The sequence below is a fragment of the Chrysochloris asiatica genome, unplaced genomic scaffold (genome assembly GCF_000296735.1).
Source record: "Chrysochloris asiatica unplaced genomic scaffold, ChrAsi1.0 scaffold00087, whole genome shotgun sequence".
Classification (NCBI taxonomy): domain Eukaryota; kingdom Metazoa; phylum Chordata; class Mammalia; order Afrosoricida; family Chrysochloridae; genus Chrysochloris; species Chrysochloris asiatica.
In genome coordinates this window covers 2,597,430-2,606,554 of record NW_006408605.1, presented here as the reverse complement: position 1 = coordinate 2,606,554, position 9,125 = coordinate 2,597,430, and the positions used below count along the sequence as shown (strand labels likewise).

Genomic DNA, 9,125 nt, shown 5'->3' with positions numbered 1-9,125 from the left:
ACTGATTGGAAGAGATCCATATTTGTGCCCATTCCAAAGAGAGGTGACCCAATGGAATGTGGAAATCATTGGACAATCTCTTTGATATCCCATGTGAGTAAAGTTTTACTAAAAGTAGTACAGAAACGGCTACAAGTAGACATTGACAGAGAACTTCCTGAGGTTCAGGCTGGATTCAGAAGAGTCCGTGGAATGAGGGATATCACTGCTCGTGTTCGATGGGTCTTGGCTGAAACAGAGAATATTAGAAAGATATTTACCTGTGCTTTATTGACTATACAAGCTATGGACAACATCGTGAAGTATGAGTATTCCGGAACACTTTATTGTGCTCATGAGGAATCTGTATATGGACCAAGAGGCAGTTGTTCAAACAGAACGAGAGAACACTGAATGGTTTAAAATTAAGAAAGGTGTGCGACAGGGTTGTATTCTTTCACCATACTTATTCAACCTGTATGCTGAGCAAATAATCCATGAAACTGGGTTATATGAAGAAAAATGTGGCATCAGGATTGGAGGAAGATTCATTATCCTAAGTAGCACACTTAAGTAATTGACAATCACAGTACAATTCAATGTCCATGGGAAATCAGGAGTTTGTTTATTGAACATCAGACAATCTTTAGTGCTAATAACTTTATAAGTTTCCTAAGCAAGCCTCTGTATTCTATATTTTGATTTCACTAAGTTTTTTTTTTTTTTAATACGTTTTTATTGTGAATTGAGGGATAGTTTACATGGGGGAGCATCGGCGTTACATTCATCCTATTGTATTTCATTTCATTGCAATGATTTCAATCCCCCCATGCATCATCATTCAACCGCATTTGCTTCCAATCCCTCTGTTGTTGTTGTTTTTTGGATGTATACCGAAGCACCCAGGAACATACAACCATTCAAACAACCAAAGGGTATATACCCTGAAAGCCAGCCCCCTGGCCGCCAGCACACAGCTCCCCACCCTCCTTGAGTCTAGTGTCCCCAGCCACTCCTCTATCCATGTCATCGTCTCTGCCTCCATCTCTGGTGTCTCTGCTTCTCTGGGTAGGGTCCCGCATTCCACTCTTCTTCCTTGTTGGTACCAGAGTCCTCCGCTCCTGAACTGCAAGATCAACCGCTACCCTCCCTTTGTTAAAAAACACTGATTTCACTTAATTTTTAATACTATGTATTTTATAAAATACATTAACACCAAGATGAAATAGAAGTAATTAATACAAAATTATAAATGATATAACTTATGGTATTCAAAGTTCAATATTTTAAGCTTAGTTAGCAAGCGAAAACAAGTCTTCAGAGAGAGCCAAGGGCTTACCTAGAAACCATCTGTAGTTTGTAGTCTATCAAGCATGTAATCCACATAGCGTCTGTGCCCTATTCATGGAGATTTGTGGCCTTTCAAATTTCTCTTTTTTTTTTCCCAAATGTTTCTGCAACAATTCATGAAGAGAGTTTGCAAACTAGAAAATACTTACCTAAAATATTACAACACTGCATCTTAAAATTTACATTTGCATAGACAGGAAGAAGCTACTCAAAAAAAAAGTGAAGAATCTTTGGTAGCAAATTACCAGAGAGGCATTACATCAGGGAACCATACTCTTCCCAGCCATTTGGAGACTTCAGTGTGAATCTCTTCTAAGTTATGATCATCATCAGGGATCAAAACCTCTTCCATTACAGAGAGCTGGGTGAGCCTTCTCCCACAGAGTCTTACAAATTCAATGAATGCACTGCAGCTCACTTCACATTCACTGAGGCCCAAGGCTGTTAAGTTTTTACAGTGGCTGGCAATACAAATAAGTTCATTATCAAGAGGCTGACGACCATGAGCACACACCACTAACTCAATTAGTCGTGGGCAGTTAAGACCTATCCGTCCTAGAACTGCTTTGCTTACTGAACAACCAAAATAAAGGTGAGTAACAGGGGTTTCTTCTTGGAAGAAGGTCTCAAATTCCTCTTCATATAAAAAGAAGTACATAACAACATTAACTCTGGGGGAATGTTTAATAAGTGCATCCCAACTTTTCTTTTTAATAGAATGGAACTGAATCTGTCCAGGATTTTCACTCACAATGTCAATTCGAAGATGTTCAAGGTTAACATGAGTCTCACTTGAAAGTGCTAGGAGGAGTTCATCGCTCAGAATGTAGTAATTCAATGCCAGTTCTCTAAGGTCTTGACAATGATCAGCAACACAAAGAATTCCTGAGGGAAGTGGGAAACAGTCTTAAGAATAAAGAGCCATATTGAGAGATACTAATATAAGAAATCATAAATTTGCCCTTGATATTATTCATTATTTGCTAAAATAGACATCTAACAACATCTGAAGAACTGATCACCAAAAGATTGTTGTTGTTATGTGCCGTGGAGTCTGTTCCAACCCATAGCGACGCTGTACAGGGTTTCAGAGGCTGTAAATCTTTACGGGAGCAGAAAGCCTCATCTTTCTCCCATGGAACAGCTGGTAGTTTTGAACTGCTGACCTTAAGGTTTGCAGCCTGATTCGTAACCACTACGCTACCAGAGCTCCAAAAGATAGACATAATTAAAATACTTTCAATTAAAATACTTTCATGAAAAGCAAATGAACAATACAAGAGAGCTTCAAAAAGCTCCTAGAAAAATTCCACTGCCTTTTAATTCCATTTTTCCACTAACTTTTTAATGTCACCTCAAATTTAACGTACGGATTAAGACTTCTTTTGAAAATAAAAATGAACTATTCATAAGTATCTAAGTTTTAATAAGCAATTGGAAACCCTATACAGTGTAGCTATGAGTCGGAACTGATTCGAAGGCACTTAACAATATTGTTACTATTACCGTAATACAAAAATCTTTCCGCCTTTAAAATTTTTAACTTACCATCAGATGAAACATGAGGACAACTACTCATTTTTAGGAGTCTCAATGTATCACTATTATTGGCCACAAGAATCTTTAATGACGGATCATCCACTGGAGTGTCCTCAATTTTGATTGACGATAGTGATTTTGAGTTGACAAAAACCACTGTAAGTGCTGATACAAAATGAGACTTGCAAAAGAAAGAAAATTATGAAAATATTATTTTAAAATTACAACTTTAATCAAGTACTTCACTGGAACTATATCAACTTGTGGTATCAACAACATAGTAAAAGCAATCACGTTTACTGTTTTTCCACAGTACCATAAACAAATTGAAAACATTTTATAACAAAGTAGTTTTTATACTTTTATGACAGCAAATGGAAGGATAAGAAAGGAAGATGTTTCAAAGATTTTACAAAACATGTTTTCTAATTGTTTTTACTCTTAAGGATTTAGTTTTCATTGTTAAAAGGTTTAATTATAGTTCCTAAAACAAGGATTACCAAACTATAGTCCATGGGTCAAATCCAGCCTGTTTGGGTGTTTTTAAATAGCTGAAGAAAAACAATAGTATTTTGTGACATGTGAACATTAAATGAAGCTCAAATATCAATGTTCATAATAAATTAGAAAGCAGACACACCCATTCTTTTATGTAGTTCTGTCTACTTTCAGAACGCTGGTAGCCCAGTGCTTTAGCACTTGACTGCAACACAAAATATCAGTGGTTCAAATCCACTAACTGATTTTCAGGGGAAAGATGCAGCAGTCTGCTTTGGAAAAACAGTTATAGATTTGGAAACCCTATGGGATAGTTCTCCTCTGTCTGATTAGAGTTACTGGAGTTAGAATTCAGCTTGATGGTAATGAGTTTCATTTGATGTATGTGTTTTTAAGGTAAAAGATGGAGTCCTAGTGTGGCGCTGTGGGTTAATGTGCCAGACTGCAAAGCCGTTTGAACTACAAGGTTGGCGGTTCAAGCTCACCAGCTGCTCCTTGGAAACCCTATAGGAGTCGCTATGGGTCAGAATCAACTCAATGGCACTAAACAACAACAACAAGCTAAAAGATAGCATTGAGCAATTCTGGCACAGACTCTAGTTCACAAAGCCTGAAATCTGGACCTTTGACCTCTACCCTGAAAGATATAAAATTTTTATCTGTTTTATCCACTCATGTATTTCTAGCATCTAAAATAGTATCTGGCACATAGTAGATAATAAATATTTGTTGAGTGAATGAATAAATAAGTGATTTTGCTTTTACTAGTAAATTATCTGAAGAAAGTAAATCCCAATCTTCATAAGTCTGAAAAATTGACAACTAAAGCATATTTATAATTTGGCCTCAAAATGGTAGAAATTTACAAATTTTCAGGTCTTGTATTACTGGCAAAGATGGAAAAATCTAGAAACCAAATCTACTTATGGTCCCCTTTCCTTATTCAAAATCAATTTGTATTCTACCAGAAATGACAATCATCCCTTTTAGGATGACTATAAGAAAATGCGTACTACTAGATACATACTAAGGAGCTCTGGTAGCGTAGTGGTTACGAATCGGACTTGAACCATAAGGTCAGCAGTTCAAAACTACCAGCTGCTCCGCGGGAGAAAGATGAGGCTCTCTGCTCCCGTAAAGATCTACAGGCTCGGAAACCCTGTACAGGGTCGCTATGAGTCGGAACCGACTCCACAGCACATAACAACAACATATACATACTACTATAAAGCATAGTAGGGTCGCTATGGGTCAGAACCGACTCGATGGCACTGAACAACAACAACAACAACAACAAAGATTTACAGCCTTGGAAATCCTGTACAGGGTCATTATGAGTTGCAATAGATTCCATAGCACATAGCATATATTAATAATAAAAAATAAATTTCAAGTCACAGAGTGCTACATATCTTTATTAAGTTTTATGGTGGCAAATATTAGTGCATCACTCTTTTTCTTTCTGAAATACAAAGTTTATTTTCCTATTAAGCCACTCTCAATCAACTATTAGTTCTGAAAGACACAGATCAGTACGAGAGAGTATACATTTCATTATAAAAACAATGTATGAGACACTTCATGCTTGGCAAAATGCTGGACTTTTTCTCTTATTCCTCAGTGATTAATGAAAACAGGGAGGCTCAGAAAGAGCCACAACCTTGCCAGAAGCCACAGAGCTAATTTTACTGTGGAGGCAGAGCTTAAAACAAAGGCTGATAGTTCCTGGTGTGGTGCTATAAGATAAAGCACTGGACTGCTAAACACAAGGTAGCCAGTTCAAACCCAGTAGCTGCTATTCGGAAACCCTATACAGGTCTGAGTCAGAAATGCCTCAACAGAACTTAACAACAAAGTTCCTGGTGTTTTGCTCTGGTGATGGCATAGCTACCCTAGAGGCTGGCAACTGGAAACTCATGTGCAACATTGGAGTCAGCTCCTGAGATCTAAGAATTTCAGGCCAATTTGATAAACAAGGAAATAACTATTTAGAAGTAGTAAGCATTCATCTGATTACTTCTAATACTCTAATCCCGAGTGACCTATATTTCTTCAGCATATCTCCTAAAAAGATAAACAGCTAGCAAAAATGCTTGCTGAGAGAGCCATGATCCAGACGGTGAGAGGAGATGTTACTATTTCATTACCTTGTCCTTAAGAAAGTTTCCATTGGCCAGTTTTATCAACATTGTATTTGTTGTTGCTGTTGTTAAGTGCTGTCAATTCAGTTTCCACACATATTGACCCTGCATAGGGTCGCTGAAGAGCAGCTGATGGGTTTGAGCTGCTAACCTTATAATTAGCAGTATAGTGCTTACCCTATAATGCCACACCAGGACTCCAATCACAGTTAGTGATTTTTATGTATCTGATTCTGGGTGTATAATGGGATACAAAATGAACAAAACTCCTGGTTCAAAAATTATGTTTTGGTCTAGGGAGAAGAGAGTAAATATAATAAAAAGAAAACAAACATATGGCAATGCGATACAAATTAACTGTGGTAGGGGATGTTGTTTTAGCAAAATCTGGTCAACAAAGGTCTCTTTAGGAAAATGACATTCAAACTGAAATCTGAATGAAGAGAAAGCATCCGCTAAATTTCTACGTCAGGAGTGGTTGCCACCTAACAGCCATTCATCCATTCTTCTTCAGTAATCTGGTCTCCATCTTTAGATGGCACATGGACATTCAGTTAAAGACATCCCCAGCTTCCCCAAAATCTGCTTTGGCCATGGAACTAAGCTTTGGTCAATGAGATAGAAATAGAAGCATGACATGGTCCTCATGTGTTGTTGTTCTTAAGTGCCATCCAGTTGGTTCTGATTCACAGCAACCCTGCATAGGGTTTCCCAGGAGTGGCTGGTGAACTTGACTGCAGACCTTGCAGTTCAAACAATCTTGCAGTCTAGTGCTTATCCTACAGCACCATACCAGACAGGGTAATCCCTTCTTCCCCATTTCCTCCATCCAACCCAGAATAAGGACATGATGGCTGGAGCACAGAAAGCCATCTTGGACAATGAAAACGCAAACATCTTGGAGACACCATACTGGCTGGAGGGAGCCTGGGTGTTAGACTTCATGCCAGCTATGGACTGTCTTACCTATAGATTTTTTTAGTGTAAGAGAAATACAGTTTAATGATGTCTACAAAGCAACTGCTATCATGGAATTTCTTCTGTATGGACCCAAACATCATCCTTAATAGTATAACCCATTTCATTAAATTATCTGTTCCTCAACTGTAGTAGAGAGGCTACAACATTACAGAAAAAAATCTACTGTTGTCCCTACATTTTCTATATTCAAAGTAATTGGTAAACTGGCACTTGAAAATCTTTAAATATATATCTGAATTTTATATTAATGGCATCTCCTGTGGAAAATGGAGTCCTGCACCAGACTGCAAAGCCATTTGAACTGCAAGGACAGCGGTTTATGCTCACCAGCGACTCCTCGGGAACCCTATACAAGGTCGCTAGGGGTCGGAACCAACTCAATGGCACTTCACAAGTGTGGAAGATAAAAAAGTACTAGTCAACACAAAACTGCTTTAACAAATGCTTTGAATACAAATAGACTGTGGTAGTGTGCCATGAAGTTGGTTCCAAATCATAGTGACCCTAAATATGGTTTTTGAGGCTGTAAATCTTTACAGGAGCAGAATCCTTAACTTTCTTCTGAGGAACAGCTTGTACTTTCGAACTGCTAACCTTGAGGTTAGCAACCCGACTTGTAACCATTACGCTACCAGAACTCCTTAAATAGAATATGGTCCATATTTAACAAAACAATTTTCTTGCCTAATGTGGTAATATTTAAGAGTTTTAATATATCACACACAAAAAGCCTAGTAACCTTACCTTTGACATATTCATAAAACTTGGCTTGGCCATTGAAATCAGGCCCAAAGTCCGGATAGAGCAATTTATCAGCTGAGAAAGTATATCACAGGCAGCTTCTGCTGACTCAGTACTACTATCAACCTGTAAAAACAATTTCAAATCTTAACTAACTTCCTAAATATATTTTATCAGAAAGTTCCTAGCAAGGTAGCAAAATTCAATTGTAAAATTTTATATAATCATTCAGGATATATAATCAACTTGGATTTTTAATTGATACAAACTACCTCTGACTATATAGTCAGAAATAGAGATAGCTACAAGTTTCTAAGCACTTCACACTTTCAAATAATTACCTTAGTAGCAACTGGATTGCAATAACTAGTGATGGTTACCTTTCTGTGTTAACTTGGCTAGGCTATGGTGCCCAGTTGTTTGGTCAAACACTGGTCTAGAAGTAGCTGCATATGATTAAATCAGTTAGCCTTAAGTAATGAAGATTATTCTCCACAATGGGGTTGAACCGCAACCATTCAATTGAAGGCCTTACTGTAAAATTATATTTTCCCAGGAGGGAGAAGGGCTGAGTGCTGACGACCTGGAGGAGGGGGGACAGGATTGTGGGGTGTGCCCTTTGGCTGTTTGAATGATTGTATATTTCTGAGTGCTTCAGTGTACATTCAAAAGCAAAACAAAACAAAACACAAAGAATGTGAGCAAATGCCATTGAATGATGATACATGGAGGGGATTGCAATCACTGCAATGAAATGAAATATGATAATATGATAGGATGAATGCAAAGCTGATGTTCTCCCATGTAAACTATCACCCAATTCACAATAAAATTGTAAAAAAGATAATAAAATTAATTTTAAAAAATGGCATTTTCCCTAGAGTGTCTTCGGCCTCCAAAATATAAACTGGCATCCTGCCAAAACTCTTCCACCTTTCCAGTCCCTTCACTTGCATTATCTTGAGACATAAGAATCTTAAGCCTGTCTCCTGACATACAGATTCTAGACAGCCCTGTGCCTCCACAACTGTGTGACCCATTTCTTAAGACCCAACTGATTCTGTTCCTCTAGAGACCCCTAAGGCAACTCATGTGAAGATGAAAGAAACTAAAGTCTGAGTTCTTCAATGACAGTCCAAATACATGCACATAACTACAGAAAAACAAGAAATAGCTGGGAATTAAAATTAGGCAAATTTAATTGACTGTGTTGAAATGAAAACATGGTTATACAAAACTGTTGCTAGCAAAACTAAGTCAGTGTTTCTATCAAATCCTTATGTTTTTTACCTTAAAGCTGACGTACTGTAGATGAGCAGCGTGTCTTTTAATGATCTGCTGAATGAGGTCAGGATGAGTGGATTTTAAATATGAAGTAGCTGACTGGTTCAATTCAAATTCAAACTTTCTCCAGAGGTCAGGAATATGAAAAACTTCATTCCACCTTCTACATACAGAAGATGCCCGTGCCCGATCTATTAAAGGAAGATACTGAAAAATGCATAGCACTACATGATGAGGCAAACTCCCCCAGTCTAGAAGAACCATGTGTGTGTGAGTCTTGTTGAGAGAAGAGTAGAATCTAGGTTTGGGCTGTTTCACTGCTGGAGAAGATGGAGCAATTTTATTCACAATCGATAAACTGTTCCTCTTCATTCTGTAAACATGAAGACAGTTTCAGTGTTTGATAATATTCCTACATATTCCCATCAAATACATGAGCTTCCTTGGTGGAGAATCACACCCTTAGAACCTGGAAAACAGAATAAGGGGCACAATTGTAATAGTAGAATTTTACCTTCATATTCTGATAGGTACTGCTACATGTTGGGGACCAAGACGAATTAAGAGGGAACCTGTTCTCAAAGAACTCATAGTTGTAGTTGTTGTTGTTGT

At 37.8% G+C, this 9,125-nt stretch overlaps 1 protein-coding gene across 1 annotated transcript; it reads right to left on the bottom strand.

Moving 5' to 3' along the window:
• Nucleotides 1-1,570: 1,570 nt before the first annotated feature.
• FBXL21 (F-box and leucine-rich repeat protein 21) lies at nt 1,571-8,890 on the bottom strand. The gene is made up of 4 exons (XM_006866093.1): nt 8,520-8,890; nt 7,233-7,355; nt 2,878-3,049; nt 1,571-2,214 (listed from the first exon to the last, which is right to left on the bottom strand). The coding sequence occupies exons 1-4, from the start codon at nt 8,883-8,885 to the stop codon at nt 1,571-1,573; spliced, it is 1,305 nt and encodes a 434-aa protein (XP_006866155.1). The 5' UTR covers nt 8,886-8,890.
• Nucleotides 8,891-9,125: the final 235 nt, after the last annotated feature.

What these genes read in the sequence shown, in the direction of transcription:
- FBXL21 (XM_006866093.1), bottom strand. Translation starts at nt 8,885, where the DNA reads ATGAAGAGGAACAGTTTATCGATTGTGAATAAAATTGCTCCATCTTCT. An exon ending in GTTTTATGAATATGTCAAAG is followed by an intron (nt 3,050 to 7,232) that starts GTAAGGTTACTA and finishes TTCTTTTGCAAG; the next exon opens with TCTCATTTTGTATCAGCACT. An exon ending in TCCTCATGTTTCATCTGATG is followed by an intron (nt 2,215 to 2,877) that starts GTAAGTTAAAAA and finishes CACTTCCCTCAG; the next exon opens with GAATTCTTTGTGTTGCTGAT.